This window comes from Panthera uncia (genome assembly GCF_023721935.1).
Source record: "Panthera uncia isolate 11264 chromosome C1 unlocalized genomic scaffold, Puncia_PCG_1.0 HiC_scaffold_3, whole genome shotgun sequence".
Classification (NCBI taxonomy): domain Eukaryota; kingdom Metazoa; phylum Chordata; class Mammalia; order Carnivora; family Felidae; genus Panthera; species Panthera uncia.
Window position 1 is genome coordinate 69,413,501 of NW_026057584.1, and position 27,355 is coordinate 69,440,855.

The 27,355-nt window shown below is 35.5% G+C and overlaps 1 protein-coding gene across 1 annotated transcript in view; it reads right to left on the reverse strand.

Annotated features, from left to right (window-relative positions):
* Positions 1–5,046: 5,046 nt before the first annotated feature.
* Positions 5,047–27,355, reverse strand: part of SLC4A10 (solute carrier family 4 member 10) — a 277,949-nt gene continuing 255,640 nt past the window's right edge. Inside the window, exons 18-24 of the mRNA XM_049615589.1 lie at positions 26,083–26,244; positions 24,251–24,364; positions 23,047–23,208; positions 14,224–14,475; positions 11,692–11,760; positions 6,280–6,453; positions 5,047–5,522 (exon numbers count right to left, since the gene is read on the reverse strand). Coding sequence (XP_049471546.1) covers positions 5,343–5,522; positions 6,280–6,453; positions 11,692–11,760; positions 14,224–14,475; positions 23,047–23,208; positions 24,251–24,364; positions 26,083–26,244 — 1,113 coding nt within the window. The 3' untranslated portion in view covers positions 5,047–5,342. The remainder of the gene's footprint in view (positions 5,523–6,279; positions 6,454–11,691; positions 11,761–14,223; positions 14,476–23,046; positions 23,209–24,250; positions 24,365–26,082; positions 26,245–27,355) is intronic.

Below are 27,355 nucleotides of genomic sequence, written 5' to 3' on the forward strand. Positions count from 1 at the left end.
AGAGACAGACACTCTACTCTCAGAGGATGAGAAGGGTCATTGTAAAAAAATACAAGAAGAGAGGAAGTAGTATCTGGGCCAGTCTTATTTGATCAGTTCAGTAGAAGAAAGGAAGAAACTCTAGAAACAGTGCAGGCCAAGAATAAAAAGTAGAAATAAGTAAGATGTGTTTGTATGACAATGAACAACCAGACTGGCCTGAGCCAAAGGCCTGTGCTGAGCGGAAAATAAAACTGGAGTTAAAATGTGGTATGTTTTGATTAGTAGGATGTATGAATCTGAGTTATATTTTGTGATAGCATAAAAAATAATTTGTGTATCATGACAAAATGCTCTACCTTTAGTGAAATAGGTAGCATCTTTACTATATTCACCTCTCATGCAAAGTCTATATCTATGTAGGGACCCCCAAGTAGCTCAAAGTACAAACAAAGCATAGAGCCAGTGTTCACAAAGATGGCTAGAATATTAGAGAAAATATTCATTAATTTTAGAATTCATAGATCTCAAAAAACGGAAGCGACTTTAGTGATCAAGTCTGACCCCTTTAGTTTATCCAAAAGGAAAACAAAGTCTACAGGACATAAGAAGTGTCAGACCATTTTCTTCTTTGATTACTAATAGAATAGAAAATGCTGCAAACATTACACACACACACACACACACACACACACACACAAACTCTGAAAACCATAAAACTTGACATTTCTAAGAGCTATGTATTAAAAATGTCCAACAGATAGAAGAGCCATTACATACAACTACTCACTTCAACAATGAAAGCTAAAGGTATAGTCTATATAGAATTTACATAAATAATTGGATGCAACATATATTTTTCATCAGAATATTTGCTTCAGTATCTCTAAGTGACTTACCTAAATTATTACAAAATTCAGAAATTTTGATAGTGGAACCTTGGGTTTAGAAGATTATATTCTGGAGAACCAGATACTGTGGTTTTAGAAAAGGTCTTATCTCAAATTTTAGCATGCAGCAGAATGACCCGGATGTCTGGTTAATACAGATTTTTGGACCGATCTGCAGAGTTTTGATTCAATAAGGTCTGGAGTATGGTCCAAGAATGTGCATTTCTAAGAAGTTGCCTGGTGTTGGCTGATGCAGCAGAGGTCCTAGGACGACACTTTGAAAAAATCACTGCTTGAGGAAGAAGAATATGCTTGCCTCACTCTAAGATTCAATTACAAATAACATTTGCCTGTGTAATAATTAGGCCATGTTTCCCAAATCCACAACCAATTCTCATCTTTCTCAGCAGTAAGATCTGCTCTGTAATTTGTTTAACTGCACTTGTTCTTAGTTTGTTTTTTGCATCTTCTTGGCCTTGCTCATGATCCTTCTTCATACAGATCACAATTCTCACTTGCCTCTTGTTTTATTCCCATAGCATATATGTTAGAGTGAACCTCCCATAAACCAAGAAGTGTCAATATCATGATCACTGCCCAGAGCTGGATTTCCAGGATTTATCTAACATTAACTGCCTTCTGCCCCCACCCAGGAGCAAACATTCTGCTGGGGCTTTCTGCTTTTAACAGCAGCCCTTTTGTCAAATGTGTACAATGTCCTAGAGAATATTTAAGTAGAAAGGAAGGCATGTTGGTACTCTGAGCACATTTGGACATCCAGAATTTGATTCTGCAGTCTTCCCTTTACACAGAGCAATGTGCAAAATGTCAGGGTTCCAATATTCATTTCTATCCTGATTATAATCCTTTCTTTCTAAAAACTGAAGCATATGCATATGCATATGCATGAAGTACATGAAAATTTGGAACAGAAGCTCTGCGACCTTGGACTGGCCTGTGTAGCTATTTATTCTGCTTAACTCATTATTGAATTTTAAGGTCAAACTAATGTTTTCTCAATGCCATAAGACCAGAAGCGGGCTACTGATAAGAAAACCCTAGAGTATAAAGGTACAAGCTTGTAACTATCATCAAAAGGACAAAAGGTGAGCCTACTTTAAATTCAAGTCTCAGGGAGCTGAACATTTTCTGCTATTTACCATCTTTCCAGATCACAATCAAAGTTACTCAATTAATTTGAGCAATTGCAGAAATGCAGCATTTCTGGAGAACTTGTCCGTTTACCACCTGAATGCACAATTTCTTGGAAGACTGGGCCTTGGTATAAGATGCCACAGTAAGAAGATGAGATCCTTCAGTGGAGTCCATAGCCTCAAGAAAATGAAATACCGAGATCTGGGTGATCAAATAGAAAATCAACCAGAATTTAAGTTGGTTAACTCCTTCTTAAATCCTTCTTAAAATCTTCCCGTTCTCTATACTAATCATGCACGTTTAATAACTAATTCCAAGTTAGAAAGTGAACACCTTTAAACTTCCTTTTCTCTCTCCACTTGTTGGATGGAGAATTACCTTTCTTTGCATTGGTCAGAACTATATTTTAATATAATTAAATTATGAATTATTTCTTCACTGTATTACTGATTCTCTTGTTTCTTTCCATGCACTGAGATTCGCATGAAAGCATGATTATATTAATCTATTTGAGACTTTAAAGGTCTGTAAATCTGCCTGATTAATGTATTATTGCAAGGCATTTCCCCCACTTTTTCTCATACTCTGATCTGAAGGATACAAGGACAAATTTGCCTCAATAAATCTTTAATCTATTTTTGTATCCTTTTGGAAGACATGGAATCTGAGAAATTTAGTAATATTTGATTACTTCTAAAATATTTATCTTCATAATCAAAAAATAGTAAACACCCATTGGAATACAGTGGGCCTATAATGTAAAACGGTTGGAAGCTTATTAAATAGGGTCTCTTTCTAGCTGAGATTAATAAATTCCAAAATGGTATCTGGCACACATTTATACCACACCATATATATGCAGCTTCAGGAGAGGTTCTGAGCAGTGGAAATAAGGGAGAATCTAAGCTTTTCTTTAAATGACAAAAGGAAAGAAAATTAAATATAATATATGTGATATATACATTATACAACTTTTCATTTTACAAAGTTCTAGAACAGCAAGGATGCTCCATGGTATGGTAAGGCCTAAGGAGTATGCTCTGAAAGAGATGATTATATGGCTGGGGCTGTTGCTAACTTTCTCTATGGAGGTAGTGGAGAGATTCGAAATCAAAGCAAGAAAGTAAAGCAAAACTACATTTAGAAGTTACTGCTTTAATATACTTAATATCATTCTCATTATCAGAAAGACTCAGAAAAAGCTCATGGTCAAAGAGTTTTATATTCAAAATCATCTTCTTTGGAATTTAAGCTTTTTTGGGTATTGTTTTCAAGAATAATTGCTGAATAATTTTAATTACATCAAGTATGGATAATTTAAGCCTTTTGAATTTTTATATTCCAGTGTCCATCTTATTTACATTTAATTTATACCAAATTCTGTCATATTTTTCTTGAATCCTATCTGAGAAGGAGGCCAAACCTTTACTTAAGCCCTAAAATGCAATATCATACTTAAGGCATTGTTTTTAAAAACCTTTCATAGTTAGGGGCACCTGGGTAGCTCAGTAGGTTAAGCACCTGACTCTTAATCTCAGTTCAGTCAGGTCATGATCTCATGGTTTGTGAGATCAAGCCCCTCATCTGGCTCTGTGCTAACAGTGCAGAGCCTGCTTGGGATTCTCTCTCTCCCTCTCTCTCTCTGCCCCTCCCTTGTTTGCACTCTTGTCTCTCTCTCTCTCTCAAAACAAATAAATACATTTAAAAAACAAATCTCTTATAATTAGGGGCACCTGGGTGGCTCAGTCGGTTAAGTATCCCACGTCAGCTCAGATCATGATCTCGCCCTATTTCAGACTCTGTGCTGACAGCTCAGAGCCTGGAGCCTGCTTCAGATTCTGTGTCTCCCTCTTTCTCTGCCCCTCCCCTTCTCATGCTCTGTCTCTCAAAAACAAATAAAGGTTTAAAAAAAATTTTTTTTAATCTCTCATAAATAAGAACATATCAAAGAGAAAACTTAAGAAAAATGATAATTTTATAATATGATATTTCAATGTTGTATTAATATTACTAGAAGTATGATTTTAAGTATTCATTCTACATTATTTGGAAAAATTAAAATAATCATTCAAAATTAAGATACATCATTATGATCAATCTCTAAAGCGGGGATCCATTGTCAGCAATGGGAGACCATGGAAAAGCAGCCCATATTTGTAAAAACATCTGAGCAGAAATTTCATTAGACTTTGGGGCCTAGTCTGACTTTAACTAATGACTGAGGAAAAATTAAAACCACTGAAATGTTTGCAAACAAATTCCCCAAAGGAGAGAGGAATAAAACCTTGGCTTGAGAAATTATGCTGTAGATAGGAAACTGAGTACATTTACTGACTGCCTAGTAGAAGAAATGGTGGAAAAAATAATGCGCAATTCTTACCAAATATTTTCTTTCCAGATGAAAGAAATGGAAATTTTGTTCTTATGTTTTATAATCTATGGGCTCAATCATTCTGGTAGATAGTATACTGGTCATGTTTTTTTTCATTTATACTCTGTAGTTTTTATAGAAAATATTTTTTTTTAATATATGAAATTTATTGTCAAATTGGTTTCCATACAACACCCAGTGCTCATCCCAAAAGGTGCCCTCCTCAATACCCATCACCCACCCCCCATCAACCCTCAGTTTGTTCTCAGTTTTTAAGAGTCTCTTATGCTTTGGCTCTCTCCTATAGAAAATATTTTTAATGTTATGATTACTAGCCTTCAAAAGAGACCCAGACTTACATATGAACTTCAAATATGCCATAAAACTTAAAACAAATGGTCTTAACACATGAAACAGAATAGGATAAATCAGTAGTCCAAGGAAGTAATTAAATCCCAAAACTCTCTCAAATCACATTTACTCAATCTTAAATCACTTTGAAAGCAGGTCAGATCAGCATAAGCATTTAATCTATTTCAAAAAAAACCCTAATTATATATTTTAATTAGAATTAGGATCTTTCCATTAAAACTTAGTTCCTTAGAAAAATACCAAGAGGACTAATATCTCTTTTTTTCCTTCTCACATATTCAACCAAAAAGCAGTCATTGCGGGACCATAACTTGGAAATAGTTAAGCATCAGTAAGGTTCTGCCATCCACAAGGGAGGGAATAGAAAAGCAAAGCTTACAATTTGGAGGATAATGAAGTACAAAGTGTTTGCTTATTTCACTAGGGTTTGGTTTTCTCATGTAAGGTTTGTGCTCAAGTTTCAAGTTTATGATTTTAAACATTAACCCTCCAAACATTAATAATCCACCTGTGGTTGTTAGTAACTGCTAACTATCTAAATATAAACATGGGATAAATTTTGCAAAGAGCTGTTACTATGCAAGTGCTCCTTTTTTGTCTCTTGATAAGATACTGATTTTGCTCAGACTTACTTCTTTTTCAGCATCTTCTAGTTTCTTTTTCTTACTCTCGGGCATTAAATCATCCAACCAGCTGAGTTCCCGTTTTGTAAACAGAAAGTCCATCAATTTTCTCACAAATACCAGAGCTAACACCTGAAGTAAACAATAAGATAGTTTAAAACAGGGAAAAAATTAAAATGGGAGATGTAGCTTTGGTTCTTGATGGAAACAAGTCAATTTCAATTAAGACTGAGATTAAAGTGGCACTTGAAGTCATGTGTGTATGAGACACTGTACCTTTGCATCCTTCAGTTCCTTTTCTTACCACATCCCCAGAATAACAGCCCTGATTTTGCCCAGTAAAGGAGTCTCTTAAACAGGCCATTAAAAAAAAAAAAAAAAAAAAAAAGAGCCCTACAAAATATATTGGATTGTTTCCTTTGATAGATGTAATTAATAATTTGCATTATTTTAATGAACATTAAACCATTCTTATCTGTGATGATATTTTAAATTATTTATAGTCACTCAAATTCAGTATTTGAATGCAGTATTTGAAATTTATATGCAATATTTCATAAAATTTAATTTTAAAATCCCCCTAGTTTTTCAGATTTGTTAGTGCTACATCTTTAATGCTACATTTTCAAAGTTTACATTTTTCTACCTAACTTCAGTTAATTCAAACCACTGCGAATATTCAGGATGATAGAGACAAAACTAATATGAATCACTGAAATTCATATATAATCCCAAACTCTATCTTAGTCACTAGTGTTAGTAACTCAAGTTTATGCCATGGTTTCCAATAATAGTTCAAAATGACTCTATTGTTCCAATTTCAGTTTTATGTGTTTCCAAAGCAGAAAATCAGAGGAGGAGAAAAAAAGCGGACTTAAAAGTTTCTTACCATCATGGGAAAGACAATAGCAGCTCTTGAAACTTTTATTATCCACAAAAGGCCAAGGCAACTCATCTGAATAACTGTGAAGAGATGGACTTTTCGAAGTGGCACATGCCTTAGGTATATAAAATCTGGCTGATGTTTTGCAGGCATCCAGAAGAGCTTTATTCTATCAAAGAACTAAAAGATAAACAGTTTCTTTTTACAGACAACAATACAAGTAGGACAAGTAGATGTTCAATATGGTCCAAAATATGCTACATCTGGATCACACTTAAGTTGACCTCTGGGCATCAGGACAATGGGATTGCCATGCATACACTCTGAAACGCACAATTTCAGTTTCATAGCATTCCACATTTTCTTGAATATGGAGACAGGCTGTAACTTAGAAGAGTTTAAAAATATTAAAGTCGATGCTAAATGTTGCTACTTGGAAGAGTATAGCCTTGAGAGAAAAAAGAAAATCATCATCCTCTTTCTCATTATCACATCACAATTAGCTTGGGGATTCCTTGACTGCCATACTCTCTCCTCTCCTGAAAGAGCTCATCCATACCCAAGGTTCAAATTTCACATGCTTGTTAGAGACTTCTAGACCTAGGTCTCTACTTCAGCACTCTCGCTCTCGCTCTCTCTCTCCTGAGCTCTCGACCCAGATCCTGCTGCTGAGTAGGATGTTTTGATTCTGCTGTTTTGGCCTTAACACTTCGACCCCCAACAAGGTTTTGAGGCTGTCTTTAGAAACACAAACACCTTAGCCACAAAGACTTAACCCAGATGAATTACTGTTAATAAAGTATTTTCCAGAGCAAACTTTGTTAATTTGATTTCTTGATCAATTTCCTATAGTGCACGGTCAAACCATTCACAATTTTTTCAACCGTATTTTATTATTAGTTCTGTTTAAGTCTTACCATGAAGGTAGTCCAATTATTTTTGGACTATGTATTATTGTTACAATTTTGATTTTGAGACCATTTTTACGTACCAACGCAAAATTTCCCAATTCAAATTTTATATATGAAATTTTCACAAGAAGTTTAAATCTTCAATCACATTCTACTTACTAACATATTTTACTGCAGGTTAGTTTTATTCTATGTGGAGCATTTTGTTTAATATTTCTCAGGCCGATTTTTGCAGTTTCCAATGTTTCCAACAAGAAGTGATTATTTAGAAAATGATGGTTTCAATCACTGTCAGTTCTTTCATACCATTTCTACAGTAATATCTATTATGCATCTTCAAAAGACTGATATTTGATCTTATCTTTTAGCTAATTTATGAAAAAATTGTAAGCAATTCTCATCAGGTATTCCAAAATTAATATGCCAAGCGACAAATACCCATGGAGTAAAATGTCAGGGCCAAACATCCTTTTTTTTTTTTAACCAAAACTTGCTATATATATATAATAAGAATCTCAAACTCAGCATAAACCCATCTTTTCTTCTATGTTCCTTGACTTATGGCACAGCATGACCTTTCTTCCCTCAGTCATCTAAACCAGAATTATATGTAGGTTAGTTCACCCACTGTTCAGGTATTTATTTATATTCATTAATACCTTCTAAAATCATTTATTGAAAACCTTCTATGCCAAGTACCAAGTGCTGAATTTCTTTTTCTTGGTTTATCCTTCTCCATATTGTCCCCAAACATTTCATTAGCTCTTATTTCTATCTCTTAAATATCTCTTTAAATTACATGTCATTAAAGAAAATTTGGTGATTGGTGGAGGTGGGAATAGGGAGGAAATAAAGTAAAATCTCTGGCTTATAACTGAATGTTTCAGTTTCGATAGAACTTGTTTTTCCCAGCTATCATTTCTCCATTTGTGAAGCTGTTATTGCATAAGTGTTCTTCAGTGTGTGGGTGCTTCCATTGTTATTGCTTAAATGGCACATTTGCTTTACTTTGGATTCCTGAAGTGTTGGAATGAATATAGATGTGGTTATATATCTGAGTATAGAAACAGCATTCATAAGAACACTGTGATCTGTTTTTTCTGCCATGTTGCACAGTGAGAAGCCTAGATAATATGTTTCATAATATTGCCAAACAGGTAGCATACAGGTTCCTTCAGCATATAGGGTAACTAAGTAACATGCTCCTGGAACTGTTGGTACCCAGCACATGCTTATTACTACTCAAGTAACGATAATCATGACACATGTATCCTGAGTTTTGCATTTGGCTTTTATCTTGCCCTAATCTCAATATTCCATTCCCCCACCCAGTTAGCCCAAATAGGAATTTCAATTTCCTGAGTTCGGGGTTCACTTAAATTTTCACTAACCCTGTTCTCAGTGTGAGACCCTGCTTGCTGTTTCATTCGTGCTATTTAAAACTCATTTTACTTTTCTCATGGGCCTTTAATAAAGTTTTCCTCAATTTTCAATTGAGAGATTCACACCCCAAATAATTCCAAAACCTGACATTCTTGTTTAGTTCTAAACCTCATGGGTATAAAATCATGTGAGTGGAATTAGGAGGAAAAATCTGTTGAAACCTATCAAAATGATTTTACTTTGTTTCTTAAACTTCTGCTGCTGTATTTATGTGAGCCTGGGGCCTAATAATAAATACTTTTCACTTACAGATGAAATTAGTGCTTGTGGAACTTTTGCCAAAGGCAAAAAACAAACAAAAAACCCCACAAAAAAACAGTAAAACAAATAAAACGTCTTCGGTACTCTTCCCTATCTGCGTTATCAAACCAATTCTTTCAAAATACATTTTTCATACATGAAATTATAAATGAGCAAGTTAAATCCATTTTGAGTAAAATTTAAATGCATAACACTTCTCAACCATTTCCCTCTCCCAGGTAAATTTCACCCAGTGTCAGGAAAAAACAGTCATAGTATCTATTTGGGATGTCCAGTGATCTTTCAATGACTTTGTATTGAAGTTTTGCCTCAGTTCTGACATCCAGTACTTTCCTAAGGCTGAACGCTTTTTCTTCTCTCAAAGTCAGAAACTGGTTAGTTGTTCATTCAGGAAGAGATTTCTGTACTGCCTGTCCCTCAGTGTCAAGAATTTAACTAAGCTATCCCCCATGGTATTATTGCCTTGGTATCCGTTCTGTTTGGCTAAGCAGCCTGTGGTCACCTAAATTGACAACTAGCCCCTCATGTAAACACATGCACCGGACTACAGCTGGCAGACTAACAAGCAAATGTAAGTTTCTGAGATGGCTCCCCGAAATGTCCTTACAATAAATACTCTCCCCTAACTCCCACAGCCTTCCCCTTGTGTGCTCCTTAGAAAAGACCCCCATGGGGCTTCCCAAAACCCTGCTCTTTTTATTTGAATTGATCAATCAGCCTTAGACCAGGAACCCCAAAGCACTTTATCCACATATCCAAATAAAGGCATGTGGCCCAGGTCTTGATTCTTTCTCTGTCTGTACTCTGCCTTGACTTCCTCATGTGGTCCCTTCAGGTGTGCCAGGTACTTCCTCCAGGACCTGTGAGTGATGAATTACCTATTTCAATTTCTCTTGTAGTCTACCGTTGAACCACGGCTTGCCATCCAGCACCCTGTGCTCCATTAACATGTGTGAAATTTGACAAAATCATAATAACCAGGTGACCTTTCTTTCATGTATTTGAACAGCAATGCGACTAGTAGTGTCATAGGAAAAGCAGCAATTTATGTATTCCTTTTGGCCAACAAAAAATAGATTTATTTTCAATAAATAGCCCTCAGAATTCGTCTCCTTTCAAGAAAACTTTAGTGCTTCAGATCAATAATGTTAAGTTATAAGACAAGATTATTCAAAGGTAAATTTAAGTAGAAATCTGCCTCTGTCCTGTGTGGCATTTTTCCCTGTGTCTCTCTGTGTCCTCTCTTCTTAGAAGGATGCCAGTCACTGGATTTAGGGTGAAGATGAGCTCATTTTGAGTTCCAAAACTAATCCATCTCCAAGACTCTATCTTTAAATAAGGTCACATCCTGAGTTTCCAAGCGGGCGTGAATTTGGGGAAAGCACTATTCAAACCATTATAGTATCATAAGCACGAATAATTTGCTAAGCACCTCCGCAAAGATTTACAATACAGTTGTGGTCATTTTAAAATGTGTCCACAAATTCTTCCACACTAGTCTCTTCAAGAGATGGGGTCTAATTTCCCTCCACGTGTGCAAGCTGGATATAATGACTCACCCCTAACATATAAGAAAAAAGTGGAAGTGACCATGTGTGACTTTGGCAACTAAGCCAAAAGGCACAGTGACTCCACCCTCCCTCTCTTTCGGGTTGCTCACGCTGATGGAAGTTAGCTTCCGGGTCATGAGGGCACTTGAGTCTCCTGTGGAGAGGCCTGTGTGGCAAAACAACAACAGCAACAACAACAAACAAACAAACAAACAAACCTGGGGCATCCTGCCAAAAGCCAGGGAGAGGCTGATGCCTTTTCCCACAGCCGTGTGATCAGCCATCTCAGACCCTGGTCCTCCAGTCCTATTCAAGCTTTCAGATGCCTGCAGACCTTGTCCATATTCTGACAGGAACCAAATGAGACACCTGGAGCTAGAACCACCCGGCTAATCTACTCCCAAATTCATAACCCGCACAAAATGTGAGATAATAAGTGTTTGTTGTTTAAAGCCACTAAGTGAACTGTAATCTGTTATGCAGCAATAGAAAATTCGTATAATTATACTGATTTAACCAATACTTAAACAACTAAGTTTTCCTTTGTACCTTGAAATTGCCTTACCCTGTACCTTTACTTTTAGTTTTAATTTTTTTAAAAAAGAATCCTATAAGTATAATTGTAATAATGATAGAAAAACAAGCATAAAAGGAAAAGAATCACCCAGGGTCTCACTACCCTAATAAATTGTTTTTATTTATCTACCTTCCTTTTTGGTCCATTCACACTCACAGTTTTATAAACCTATGGTAGGTACAGCTTGTTTTCCTACTTTTTTGCTTTGGATTATTAAGCCATAAGCATTTTTATCATGTTCCTTTTATGGCCATCATAATTACCAATTTTAAATGACTGTACCATAGACCACTTAATTATTTTACTGCTGATGGATAGTTGGGTTATTTCCAATATTTTGATAGTATGTGTTACAATGAACATCTTTGTGCATACAGTTCTTTTCTGTTCCATACACACGATTACAGTAGCAAAGATTAAAAGCTTTTGGATATATTTTGAAATATACTGTCATTACTTTTCTAAGAGGGTTGTAAAGTCTAAACCTTATACAGTTTTAACATAACTTATGGTAAACAAAAGTACCTTAAAGTTAGGAACCAGGTTGAAGAAATTTAATTGTGGTCTGAAAGCTGATCGTCAGATGATGTCATTTTCTTAGCTATCACATGATTTAGCATGAATCGACCCAAGATAAGTCATCACAGATGTGCATCATTTACTGAAAGCAATTTACCTGAATTCCCTTTAGAGATGAAGCACCCATATAAAGAAACACCCCATATAGCACGGGCATGGGAATAAACTGTAAAAGAACAATTAGAAAAAAGATACAAGTTATGTTCAAATAACTGCTCATGCTGTTTTTCGCTTACCAAAGAAAAACACAGAAAAATATTTTAGAAGCAATAGTGGGCCAAGTCAGAAGACTCAGGTTCAAATCCCCACTCTAGCACTTTTTTAGCTGCATAATCTTAGGTCAGTTACTTAAGCTCTCTGTGCCCTAGCTTCCCCACATATATCTAAAGAGGGATGGGGATAATAGGGTTGTTATGAGTATTTAATAGGCCAGAGCCTAAAAAAGTACATTTATAATACATAATAAACAATAAATATTAACTATTATTATTGTACTACTATAGGGAAATTTGAATTTTGCCTCACAATGATAAGATAATGATTTTTATGTGACCACATGAATATAACTATACAAACAGGACAAAATAAAACAGATGACAGTTGTTTTTAATCTACCTGGAGGGGAAAAAAAAGGTATGTGTTCAATGAAAACTTTGATATTTTCTGTACCAGAGTGCTGAGACTATTTCAGGCACAGGAATATTTAAGATGGTGAAAATTTTTGTTACCATTTGAAGAGAAAAAATAAGACTAAATTTACTGAAAAGAGAACTACATTTATCTGGAAATAATTTAGGTGAATATTAGATATATTTTATAAAGTTATATTTATTTTTATAAAGTTTATGTTTATATTATGTAACTTTATATTTATAAAGTTAATTGGTCAGAAACATGAAAGCAATCTTGATATAAGCCTATTCTATTTATAAACTGTCTAATTTTCTGTCATAGAGATAGTGAAATTTGGTATCAACAGTGTGTAGTGAAATTTGCTATAGTTTTTTTCAATTTTTACCATTGTTTTAAATAAATACAAGTGTTACTTTAGTCTTTACCAGTTCTGAGCTGGAGTAGCACTTCCAAATGAATCTGATGCAGGTTATTATAGTAGTTTAGACAAATGTAATTATTTATGCCATTGAAATGTTTTCTCCAGGGGCGCCTGGGTAGCTCAGTCAGTTAAGCATTGGACTTTGGTTCAGGTCATGATTTAGCAAAGATTCATGAGTTCAAGCCCCCTGTTGGGCTCTGTGCTGACAGCTCAGAGTCTGGAGTCTGCTTCAGATTCTGTGTCTTCCTCTTTCTCTGTCCCTCCCCTGCTCTCGCTCACTTACTCTCTCTCAAAAATAAGTAAACATTAAAATAATTGAAATGTGTTCTCCAATTACATAGTTTTAAATGAGGAAACTTTTTAAAAAGTAATTTCTATGTAAAAGTTAAGATATGTGTTAACCAGGCTAATACAGATATTTATTTATAAATAAATATAGTAGCTTTGGAAACTATGACTCAGAATATGCTTTTAAAATAATGTAATTTAATTCCCTTCCTCGTCTTTTCTCCATTTAATTTTTGGGTTGGTTAAGGTTATTTGATAAAGCTTATCTGTAACTATACACTGAAGTGTTCAATGGATGGTTTATGTTCACAGTATTGAAAGATTTAGGCTTCAAACATTCTCTTACACTGATTTCTAAATATGACAACTAAAATGAAGTTTTATTTGCATAATAAAGTAATAAGAAAGAAAGAAAAAAAGATATTGGGATTAAAGATGAAGAATGGAGCTAACATCTAGATGTTCTTACATTATGCCAGATATTTGCAAGCATGTGAACTGTTCAATTTTTCTCTTTTTACTGGACTAGCTCAGCATAATTCTAGCTCTATAGTTACTTATATAACATAGAAATGAATTCTTACAAATGTACTTGCAAAAAATGATAAATATAAGTAAACTTGTATAAATGACTGAAGGATTCCATCAAAATTTTCAAAGTACAGGCAAATAAAATGAGCTATAATTTAAAATATAATTGACATACCTTGGTAATATCTGCCAAAATTCTATGCCAAAATAATTACTCTTTAACGCTTTTCAAAATGGATTCAATTATTTTAAATGTGAAAAAATAAGTACATACAATAGTGATGTCCATGTAGTAGTTTCATGTAACATTTAATACACAAAACTGCGTATGTGGCCATGACCATTACATTGCTCATCTCTGTACCTCTATTTTGCACTAGGTAATGTTAATTGCAAATACATCGGACAAGAAAATAGAGACTTTATTTCATGTAGGCCTACAGTGAACTCAAGTCAGAAATTAGTTAGAAATGAGTGACCTGTCCCCATAACTTGGTAACTGTTTCAAAATTATGATAATAATTTACACATCAAACTTTACTTTGCCAGACTAAATTTCTTATGTTTTTAAGGATTCTGAAATATAGCCCATAACTTCCCGTTAAGAAGTTGTATAAACATGGTAAAGAAATTTATCATTTGTATCACGTGTCATACAATATTTGCAAATTGTTGGCTTAGCTTCAAGTGAGATTTCTTAAACAATAATAAATATATTCTGCCCTCTCTCAACTTCATAAAGGTAGACTTAATTACCTTCAGAATACTGGTCATGAAGACTGATGAACCCATAAGAATAAAAATCATAAGCCCAGTAACCCTTTGCTCCCGGATGCCAAGAAACTTGGGCTGTTCTCCTGGAGCTGAACATTCTGATTCCAGTTTTAAGCTGTTGACATGAGTGATGGACAGGACAGTGGCAGCCACAAACCATGGCAGGCCCATGATGGAGCACACCCCTAGCATGACAGCCACCATCAATAGATCCAGATGGTACCCGCAACCTTTCTGTGGAAAGAAAAGAGGATTCTCACAGAAACTGAACTTAGCATAGAGACAAATGATACCACCACCATGAAACCATAAGAATAGGAAAGAGAGATTACCTTGAGTCTTAGACAACTGATTCTAAAATGCAAAACAAGTTAAAGATAAAAAGGTAACAGTGTGAAAACATATAATCCACTTAAAGAAAAGCTGCAAATGCTCCATTTACAATTATGATTATAGTGACTTCTATCTACTTTAATAGGTTTAATGTATTACTGGGTTAATATTATGTTAGTTTCCATTCTATTTCTGTTGTATAATTAAAGTCATTATTAAATACAGTCACTTCTCTTAGTTTCCTTAAGTAGGCAAGTTGAATCACAATTCGTATATCTACTCATTTGTGATTAATTCATACCAAAAAATTACTGAACACCATATACCAGGCATCAGGTAGAAAACAGAAAACAAAGTAAGGATTGTATCAACAACAACACTCAGAATGGCCTGTGAATAGAAATTACTTCCCGACAATGCTTAAGAAGCCCTTCACATCAGATCTCCTAAACAGAAACTCTTCTCAAACATTCTGTATCCAATTGCCTTCTTTTGTCTCAATGGGAGGGTGTCTCAATGTCTTACTGGGAAAAATAATATCATGGAATCTAAGCTTCCTTATATTTACCTATTTTTATTCTAATACAGCTTTTATTCTCTATCTTATTCTCATCTGTTTCAGTTTCAGCACCAGAAATATTTGGCCCCTCCCTAAAATGAAAGTTTTTGTGTTTTCTACCTCTCCGTGATCCTGCTCCACTCTCACTGACCTCCAGGTGTTGCAAACTTCCATGCTTTCTAGGACCAGGCAGGAAACATAACTGAGGAAACAGGTGCAGGAGGCATGTGGAGTGGAGATGCAGGGAAGTAAGACAGCTCTCTAGGAGAGGGTGAGTGGCTGAGGGCAGGTGGGGAAGAGCAAGCAGCGTTTCCCTCGCCCTCCCCCCACCATAGGAAATCATCAGCAAAAAGCCTCAGAGGTAGCGAATGGCTTGGCCTACTTTACGCTCCAACTATTAATGACTACTTCATGAAAGGTAGTATGATAAAGTGGTTAACGGCTTAGATTCTGGAGATAGGTGGCCCGGGATCAAATGCTGGCTCAACCAATGCCCCTGGACAAATCATTTAACCTCTTGTGCCTCTGTTTCCCTATCTGAAAAAGGATGATGGTGATAACAGGAGGCACCCCTTTGGGTTGTTGTGAGAATTAAATTGTTTAACTTTGAAAATCATTTAGAACAATGTCTAATATACACTAAGCATTCAGTAAATGTTAGGGACTATTATATTCTGGCAATTGAACAATAATTTTTTATTTGTACTCATTTGTTTCAAGGCTCCTCAATAAAATTACATGTTTCTTAAGGGCAGGTCACTTATATAATTTCTCAATATTTCCTGTAGTTTTTTTTTTTTAAGATTTATTTATTTTTGAGAGAGAGAGCACAAGCGGGTTAGGGGCAGAGAGGGAGAGGGACAGAAGATCCAAAGTGAGCTCTGCACTGACAGCAGCGAGCTCGAAGTGATACAGGGCTGGAACTCATGAGCTAGAGCCTTGAGATCATGACCTGAGCCAAAGTCAGACGCTCAACAGACTCAGCCACCCAGGTGCCCCTTTCCTGTAGTTTTTAACACAATCATTGGCACACAAGAAGCAATCAATAAGGAACAGATTGGCTTTTTTAGAGGGAAATATGCATACTTAAACCATGATAGAATTGGGTTTAATAAGTATAATTTAAAATAAATATAGCCATTAAATTTGTTATTATGAATATAAGCAGAAATTACCAATTCTTCTAGAGGAATAATTTTGGCCTTTTTTTTTTTAACCAGGCAGTTTTACCAAACTGCAAGCAGTTTCTAGTTAATATGAAAGCTCCTATAGCCAGGAGTGTGAAATATGCTGAGTATTTGTTGCATACTCGTCCTGGTGGTGTTTTCTTTCTGCTATTTTGTTTTGTTAATCATTCTATTAAGAGAAACACACTTAAAGTCAATTGCACTTCCTTTTCTTTCTGTCTACCCCTACGAAATGATAAAAGTGCAGGAGACGACAGTGAGGAGAAAATGGCAGATATCCACATAAGGACATTTTCCTCCTGTGCTGTCACCACGACAGTGGCAACCTGGCTTAGCTGTAGCAATGTTCCAGCTCACAAGAATGCCTAAATTCAAATTCCCTCGTGAATAGGACTCTAGAAACTTTTTTTTTTTTTGCAGGTAACTCAGGAAAGATTTTTATTACTAAGAGCTGGGACACCGGAAGAGAAACACTCTGGTGTCAGCTTAACCAAAACAGCATTGGAAGAAGCTTCACCAGAGCCACACTATGGTCTTCTAGTCCAATGAACAATTTGGAAGATGTAGCCACATAGAATAGAACTCAAATTTTGGTCCCTTTAAAGGACCATGTTTTAACCAGTTAGAGGAGCGTTTTGTCCTAGGGACTCTGGAGTGAGAAGGATGTAGAAAGCAAAGGACGTAGCTCTGCCTCTGAGGGAGTATAGTGTGAATGGTGCCCCCTGGGCTGTTTTGCAAAGTTAAGGTACTGCTAAGAGAATGGAAGAAGTGCTAACAGCCATGAGATAAACATCAGAGGAGGGCAGGGGACAGGGGCTTTGAAATTCTCACTTGCGCATGCGTTTTTTGGCACATCCTAGGCTTTCCCAGGGTTCATGTTCACTATGGCTTAATAATACAAGGAAGGCCTTCTTCATGATAGTGATTTCCTATAGCTCTTACTTAGGGTTTTACAAATATGATACAAATATAAACAGTGCAATTCTGGATTGCAGGAAGCAGACAAAATAATGGTTTCAGAGTGAATAATTTCATTTTTAAATTTAGAAAGCTAGTTTTGTAAAACACAAGTATCTAATAAACACAAAATACAATCCCCTCCCGATTTTGTTGTACAGTAATGGGAGCATCTTAATTTCATGTGAATCAAAGGAAATAAAGCAGTGCTGGCACTTCTACTAATTAATCATCATCCTTCTTGCGTTTCATTAAATATCTTAAAACTTGGTCTTTGTACCCAAATTATTAGCTGATAGGCATGACAGCCAAAGAGAAGTATCCCTTTGTCAGAGAGAGAACTCTGTACCTTCTAACATATTTCTGTAGATTTTTCTGAAATAAAGACAGAATTGGAGCTTTTATTCTCACTTTCATCCATGAATCACAGGAAATGGACATATGGGAGGAAAAGGGAGCATAGCAACAGGTGATGCTACACCAGACCCCACTAAAACCAACATGCAGCAAGACAAGAGGCCAGCCAAGAGGACCATCTGATACCCAGATGCCACTGCTGAAAAAATTCATTTCAAAGCTTGGCAGCAATTTCCTGCATCTGTCAAGTTAACCACATAAAAGACTATAGATTGACATGAAGAACCAGGCTGACAAAGAGGGCAAAAAAGAACATATCAAATGCCATAATCATCAAGAGAATGTGGTGCCAAATGAATGTTGCAAATGCATTCATTTACTCAAGTGATCTGAGATTGTATTGCTGTTTATTAAAAATGATGTCAAAAGAAGCCTGAACTGTCTACAGAAACATGTAGAAAAGCCCACAGTTGTATCTTAACAGAAACTTTCTTTTCTGTAACATAGTGTCTTTCTTTCCACTTTTAGAGAATGTACTTTTAAAAAGGCAGTTATTTCTAATGCTTTTCAAAGGGATTCAGCTAACCTAGGCCTAGCCCACTTTTCCAGGTAAAAAACAAGAAGTGCTGGAGAGAGTATGGATTTGTATCCATATAGAATACAGATAATAATTTGCCTTCTCAAATTTTTACACTTGCATTTTGCAGCTTCTATCACTCCTGAATGACCCCAAAGACCATGAGGTGCAGTGAGTTGAAATTTTGCTAATTTGAGCCTCCTCATTCTGAAGGAGGAGGAGGAAGTCACTTAGTGAGTTGGGCCAACTTCTTCAGCTCAACACAGCTTTACTCTGTATGTAGTAACACTCTCAAAATGATATAAACATTTTTAATGGCATGAAAAAATGCCCTATAAGAAAACTACTTTGGTAATGGAAGTGAAGAAAAGGTGAAAAGATCTAAAATGTAAGTTTGGGAGACATACAAATGATGAATTCCAAGGTGACTTGGATATGTGATGTGGACTGAAATACACAATGTGGGGTCAACCAGGTGTTTGTTACAGAAACTAGAAAACATGATTCATTAAGCTTTTGGGGGGCATAATTCAACCAAGGCAAAAATGGGTTTTCAAGTGATAAAAAAAATTAGTAAAAGCTGAAAATGTGGTTAACTTGTGGTCTGGGGATATACTCAAGAAACACGTATCTTTTCCTGACAGTGTGGTTCAAGTCAAAGCCAAGAGACTGTGCAAACATTTCAGTGAAGCAACAGGTGGGGAGAGTAGCTATGGAACAAACCGTTACTCTGACTCAAGAATGTTCTGAGAATGTGATTTTTTTATTGTTATTAACAGGAAAATCAGCAGCAGCAGACCGCACTATACTGAAGCTTATAATGGTTAGAGGTTAAAAAAAAAAAAAGCGTTCAGTGTACGTAAAATATATCTTCACTGGAAGGAACTTGCTTTGCAAACATCCACATCTAAGGAGGAGGATGGGGTGTTCAGACTTACAGGGACCAAGAAAAGATTAATTCTTCTACTCATGGCAACATAGCAGAGCTTATGATGAAGTCAGACTTGCTCTATTATTTACTAAATCCAGGCTATGAAGGGATAAAATATAAAAATTTGATTGCATAGTCACTTATTTGTCTAATAAAAAATTAATTATAAATAATGTAATGTATTTTAGTAATTCAGCCTCAAGTTTATTTCAGGCTTTGGGGAGCCTGGGTGGCTCAGTCGGTTAAGCATCTGACTCTTGATTTTGGCTCAAGTCATGATCTCGCAGTTGTGAGTTCAAGCCCCATGTCAGACTCTGTGCTGACAGTGAGAAGACTGCTTGGGATTCTCTGTCTCCCTCTCTTTCTGCCTCTCCCCGGACCCCACAAAATAAATAAATAAAATTTAAAAAAATGAAATGTTTTAATGCTACATTTAATTCTACAAATGCAAGTACTTGAAAAGCCCACTTAAAAATGTTACATGATATTTTAGCTATTCTGCATAATATTTAAAGGGGAAATATAGTGTATTTGCTGAGTTGGAGCTTTGGAAAGACTGTGTATATCAAGGGCCTACCACAGGCTCATGAAGAAGGAGGAGCAGGTGTTATGTATTTATAAGGCTTGGAGACCTAGAAAGAACAAGGAAATGGAATGGCCAAAAAAGGTTATATTACCCTCAGCAATCTTCACTTACTTCTATATTTTGTTTCAGTACAGTTCCATTAATATATAGGAAAAAATACTGCCTATACTAGTTTAGCTGGTAGTCTTTATAAAGAATATTTTTTTAGTGAGATCAGTGGGATTTCTGCCTAATTATAAAGGCTAAAAACAAAAACAAAAAACCTAACTTACTTGAAAGGCTTACTTTCTTCCTAAAATAGGAGTCTTTTAGCTCATTTTAAAATGTATAATATAATGAAATATATATACAGCCATCAAAAAGATAATGCAGATATATATTGGCATGGGATGACTACCATGTTAATGCTCTTACATGAAAAATAATACAAGTAACATATGTCATATGAAAATATATATTTGGGTATATATCAAAATTTTAACAATATAATCTCTAAGAAATGAAATTATGTTTTTCACTTTTGTCTTTTAACTTTTTATATTGTCTAATTTTTTTCATTTATTTTTTTTAAAGTTTACTTATTTTTGAGAGAGACACAGAGAGCACACACACACACAAGTGGGGGAGGGGTAGAAAGAGAGGGAGAGAGAAAATCCCAAGCAGACTCTGTGCTGTCAGCTCAGAGTCCGATGTGGGGCTCAATTCCACAAACCAGGAGATCATGACCTGAGCCGAAATCAAGAGTTGGACACTTAACCGACTGAGCCACCTAGGTGCCTCTATTGTCTAATTTTTTTTTAATTTTTTAATGTTTATTTATTTTTGAGAGAGAGAGAGAGAGTGTGTGTGTGGACAGGGAAGGAGCAGAGAGAGAGGTAGACACAGAATCTGAAGCAGGCTCCAGGCTCTGATCTGTCAGCACAGAACCCAACGCGGGTCTCAAACTCACAAACTGCGAAATCAGGACCTGAGCCGAAGTCGGACGCTTAACCGACTGAGTCACCCAGGCGCCCCCCTATTGTCTAATTTTTACACCAAAAGCATATGTTACTTCACAATGAAAAATATAAAGATGCTTTCAGTTTTAAAAAATAAATCCGTGTCTGGGAAAAATGTTTTCCTACTTCTTAACAGAGTTAACAGACTAACAATATTCAACCTACAGTACTTACACATGTTTTATAGATCTATTTGATCAACTGTGTAACTTTCCTAATTAAGTTGTGGCAGTATTTGCTTTTGCAGATGACTGACATCTTAAAAGCAAATAATATTTTTGAATAATTGTTATTAAAGAAGTAGTCTATTAGACTTGGAAATCTGAATTCCTTGTTTTGAGGCCTGCACATCACTCAAAGTTTCCAATATTGAATGGTGTAGTTCAGTGGTATTTTGGATCCAGCTCGTATAGGCTTATGGGAACCAATAGTTTAATTTCCTAAATTTCTGCCTGCCAATTGATGTCACACTGGTAACTTGAAATGGGTCATGGTGGGAGTATTCACACCATGAAAATCAGCAAACATTATAAACCAGGGTCTCTCTTTTGTAAATGCAGAGAACTGGCTGTTAACCATGTACCAGCATACCACTTGTCTAGTTCCCAAGACTTTTCTGACATATTTTTGTAAAATTACCTTTCTAAAAAAAGTTTTTATTTAAATTCCAGTTAATTAACATGCAGTGTAATATTAGTTTCAGGTGTACAATACAGTGATTCAACACTTCCATGCATCACCCAGAGATCATCACAAGTGCACTCCTTAATCCCCATCACCTATTTCACCCATCCCCCACCCACCTCCCCTCTGGTAACCATCAGTGTGTTCTCTATAGTTAAGAGTCTGTTTCTTGTTTGTCTCTCTCTTTTTTTCCCTCAGCTCATTTGTTTTGTTTCTTAAATTCCACATAATTAAGAATTTTGTCTGACAAAAACAAAAAGTGAATTGAACACACTCCTTTTAAAAAAGGTTTGGAGCACTAGAGTTAGTTTCTACAAAGAGAATGAAGAATGCTCTTTATTTTCAAACAGACACACATTTTCTCCAAAATATACACCAAATTCCTTCTTAGTAAGATTTATTACAAATAATTGTGCTTTCTTACATTAATGCCATTACTATTTTCCATCAAATAGTTCAATCACAGATTGTTTAATCCTTCTAACAAACATACTTATGAAATCCTGTAAAGTAAGATTTCTGTTGCTCTGACAAGGAAACTTTCCCTAGAGTTTAAAGAGTATGCGAAGATAGCAGGGAATTATCCCCACTATATCTGATACCAGAACAAAACAATTTGATTAATTGTGCATGTTCTGCTTTTATAAGTTTTGATTTAGATTTTTTTTGACCATTCATTGGTTTTGTTGATTTTATATAACATATTCCTAGAAGTGATAGTGCTTACATTAAATATCTCAGAAATACTGCACACCAGTGAACAACTGTGATTATTCACAGTTGCAAAATGACAGAGTCAGAATATAATAAATAAGATATATCCATATTTATTCTCTTTGTATATAAAAAAGTCATTGAAATGTGCAATAAAACTCAGCTAAGAGATCACTTACAAACTATAACATTTATGGCTGGGTTTTCCATAATGTCATAGACATTATGGAAAGATGAATAACTAAAGCAAATGAGAAATACCTGAATATGTAATTTGTTCCAATAATGAAGGCAACCTAATAGACAATACTTAGGATCAAATAGAGAAGTAGAAGAATGGCATATACAAGACAAATTGGTAAAGCTGCATGTCGCCAGAATGGATTGTTATTTCACTAAATTGTTTTAAACATGGTAAAGGTACAGCCTTGGCAATGTGTATTTTAAGTTCTGGAAGTAAGGTTTCAGAGTGTAGGCTCAGCCAAGCACTATAAATACATTAAAAAATTAAAAATTAGGGGCGCCTAGGTGGCTTGGTCGGTTAAGCGTCCGACTTCAGCTCAGGTCATGATCTCACGGTCCGTGAGTTCGAGCCCCGCGTCGGGCTCTGTGCTGACAGCTCAGAGCCTGGAGCCTATTTCAGATTCTGTGTCTCCCATTCTCTCTGCCCCGACCCTGTTCATGCTCTGTCTCTCTCTGTCTCAAAAATAAATAAACGTTAAAAAAATTAAAAAAATTAAAAATTAATTAATTTTAAGCTCATTGTAAGACAAAGTGTCATGAATACAGACAATAAACATTGCAAACCTGAAAACATTATCTTAATATTTCACTATACAAATGAACAGGCAAAGTATAATAAATATCAATCGACATCCATTAAGTCATGAGCATTTGCATTAAAATGGATGTTAAAATATACCTTTAGCTTATGCTCTTTTCTGTTGATGATGACAGCTGTAATCTGTTGGTCCATAAAAATTAGAATAGTACAGAGCAAAGCTGGAATGATAGCAGCTATTACTGTCCACCATGGATTTGGACCTAAAGGTGTAACAAACCAGCCACGATCATCTCTGGTAGGCTACAGGAAACAAAAGAATGTATATAGTTAGTTACTGGATTAATGAATACCTAATCAAATTAAGTCTTACAGATGCTACCAGGAAAGCACCAATTATACACCGATATGCTGTGTGAGCTACATTTAATAATAATAGGAATATCCACAAAGCATTTATAAGGTACAAGGCACTAGTCTAAGTGCTTTAAATATTTTAACTCTTTTTTTGTTCAAAACATTCTAAAGAAGATACAGATAATAAAATTGAGGCATAGAAGGGCCTAGTAAGTTGTCCAAGATCCCAAAGGTAGTAAGTGGTGGAGACAGAATTTAAACTCTGACTGGCTCAAAAATCTATGTTCTTAATCAACACCTATAGTAAATAAAATAATGTTAATATTTATAATTTGCAGTTGACAAATTTATTTACATTTATAAATAGCACATTGACAAATGTGTATAATTCTTATATGTGTGCACAGGCCATTATGTGAAAAGAGCATAAAGACGCTTGGTCCTTTCCGGAGTTCAGGGAATGCTTCTGAACATTGCTGGTGCCTGAGATGAGTCCCAAAGGAATTCATTTTGACAATTCTTTGAGGACCTCCCCATCCCTGTCTGACAGGTGAGAAAACTGAGGCTCACAGAGGTTAAGTAACTGGCCCAAGAATTGCTTACTTATTAACATGGTCAGAATTCCAGTCCAGACCTAATTTTACCTCTTTCCCAAGGCTTATCCACTGCGCAATTTTGCATCAAAATAACGCATTTTTCCCTTAGTTTCAAAATGTGTCCTTATCTTTCAGGAGTGTTGCATATAGATATTCCTACTAGAATAATTGACAGAAAAATTTTTCAATTAACCTCTAGATAACACTTCTTTTTTTTTTCTTTTTAATATTAAACCAAAATTTTTACTCATGCAGTGGGCATTTTATTGAATGCTCTATTACCCTCTATTCCTTATATTTTCATGAAAATCTCAAGTACTAGGGTTACAGCTATCATCTAAATGAACATGCAGAGATGGAGACATAGATAGTAAATTCTATGATAACTTCACCTTGAAAACACTTGGTACTTGTAGTTTTGGAGATGGAATCCCAATGGCATAGTCAATTAAAACCATACACAGAATTGTAAGAAAGACAGCAAAGTCACTCACTATGGATCGAACCTAAAAATGATGAAAACACTTGTCACTTAAAGAACTATAAATAGTAAGGAGTACTCAAGAACACTATTCAGAATCACAATTTATAAACACTTTATGACATAATATCACAATATTATATTTGATGCATATTATAATATTACAATTAGCTCTGTCAGAGCCTGAGTATATATTTATGTATTCTGTCATTAAGATGGATATGCACTCAACCTTTCTAGAATCAGGCATTCTGTAATAGTTACATGGTGATTGTGCTGTTTTCAGAATTTATTTAAAATCTAGGTTTATTAAGTGCATCAATATTTAATACACAGAATAAGATTGCATGGCCAGCATTAGGCTGAATTTTAGGATTCTTTCTCCCAAGGGTACCATTTTAATATCATAATCTAAAGCACAATAAAAGAATCTATTTATATTGAAGAAGCAGAATATTTTAGTTAGTTTATCTGCGTTGTTAAGTATGGAAGCAGGGAATGTGTACAACAGAGCGGAAAAAATTTAAAGTTATTCTGTATAAGCTAGTTCTTTTTCCTTTTTTAAAAAAAATTAATTCCAGTGTAGTTAACATACAGTGTTATAGTCATTTCAGGTGTTCAATACAGTGATTCAACAATTCCACACATCACCCAGTCCTCATCAAGATAAGTGTATACCAGTTTTTAAAGCCATTTTCCATTTATTTAAAAAAATTTTTTTGAAGTTTATTTATTTTTCAGAGACAGAGAGGGACAAGGCGTGAATGGTGAGGGGCAGAGAAAGGAGACACAGAATCTGAAGCAGGCTCCAGGCAAGGAGCTGTCAGCATACAGCCCGACACAGGGCTCGAACCATAGACACGGAGATCATGAACTCAGTAGAAGTTGGCTGCTTAAGCGACTGAGCTACCCAGAGGCCTCAAGCCATTTCTCATTTATAAAGCCACCGTGGATTAATTAAATTGAGCTCTGGGGAGGGGAAAGGAATTAATCTTCCACCTTAGGGAAAGAAGAGGTGACAAAAACAGAAGTTTTACCTGGAAGAAACAGTTCTTAAAACATTTTCCTAGAGTGGAATTTTGATCATAATCTTTAGCTCATCCCTAAAAAGCTTGTTTTCTTGTTTCTTTTCTTTTTTCTTCTTTTTTTTTTTTTCTTTTTGGCTGAGTCAGACATTATAGGTGTTACTTTGCAGTGTTAAATATTGAACTAAGCTGTTTCTCTGTTTACTTTCCTCTCCAAATATGCAGATGCAAACGTGGTGGGTTAGGGGGAGGGACTGACACTTTAAAAATGAAAAAGAGAATAGTGTTCCAATGAGTCTTGCAGGGGCTTTCCCAATTAGAGAATGTAACAGTGGCTCCTATGAGGTATCTGTCAGGCTGGAATAGTTCCCACTGTTCACTGGGCAAGAAAGTGACAATCAGTAATGCAGTGTGTGCTTTTGATTTCCAAAAGCGTAAGTGGGAAAGTGGGAGCTTATCTTTGGGATCTGAAGTTAGAATAAAAGCCCAGAGGGAACATGCAGTCCCAGCACCTGGATCACAAAGGATCCTAGCACCTCTCTCATCGCACCTGACTCCTAACCTGGCAAGCTCCTTCACATTAAAAAAAAAAAAAAAAAAAAAAAAAAAAAGCCTTTTAGTGGCTCCTTTTAGGACAGCAATTGCTATTTCTTTTGTCTTAAAACCCATATGACTATAACATACTTCGTGTTGATCAGGAAAATTGTAGTCGAAGTACCTTGGTTGGAAAATAGCGGCTGGTCTTAAACTGCTTCAAGGTGGCTGACAGAGTAACTGTGGAAAAGAACAGGATCACTGACCAAAACAGAACATCTGGGACATATGGGTGATCATGGCCACAGGCTCGTCCAACATATTCTCCATGCAACGATTTGCATTCCTGCCAGAGGAAGTAAAACAAATGGAGCAAATAAGGGGAAAAAAGGACACATTTCTTTCAGAAAACTAACATCTTAAGATCAATCTCAATGATTGAACAGAGTAAGCTTCATGAATTCTATTTGAATAGGTAGTGAGCAATTTTAGAGATTTAGATTATGTTAAAACTGAACACGAACCACTTACAACATTTTTTTGCTTTTTAAAAATTAAATTTAAATCTACAAAACTAATTGACTACCAATCAATGTATATTTAACCCAATCTCCACGAAGTTCCTAACACTAGATTTATTGAAAGTATGACAGGCTTGATGAGTGGTAACTAGGGTGAACACCATGCCAAACCATTTAAATATATGATCTTAATTGATTTCTACATCCACCCTATAAAATAGGGAGATGTCATTATTTCTATTTATGTCTGAGGAATCTGAGACATAGAGAAATTAAGTAATTTGCCATGGCCTCACTGCTGCTGGGTAGCAGAGCTTTGAGACAAACATGGTGCCTGTGGTGGGAATATTATTGCACAGTAAAGAAGAACAGTGGTTTTGTAGAATTATCTAGTCCAAAAGCTACCAAGAAAAACGAGAAAGGCAACAAGAAAACTATGATATATTGCTACTTAAAATAAAATTGGGAGTCAAAGATGGAGCTCAAAATTAGGTTACAGAACAAAAGAGAAAGAGTTACTATGTGAGTAAGGCAAAGTTCATATTTATTATGACTTGTCCTTGATCTAATATTGTTTTTTTTCCTGGTATGTATTTTTATAAGCCCCTGAAGGATCATTCTAATTACTACCTTAGCCAGGAGGTGGCAGCAAAGTCAAAAAAATTTCTTTTCTCCAAGAAAAACAGCATTTTGAACATTAATAATTTGAAATGAAATAAAAAATTATTTTAAACTCATTTTGATTTCTCTTATATTAAAGATCCTATTACTGAAGTATTTTTTTTTCCAACACAGAGAAAATAGTGCTTTACGTGATCCAGTGACCTTATTAGTACTTGAGATATTCTGGACCTACACAGAAATTGAATTGCACCAGGGTACAGAAAGATCTTAGAGAAAAATATGGACTGAGGACTGATCAGCAGCAGACTCTGC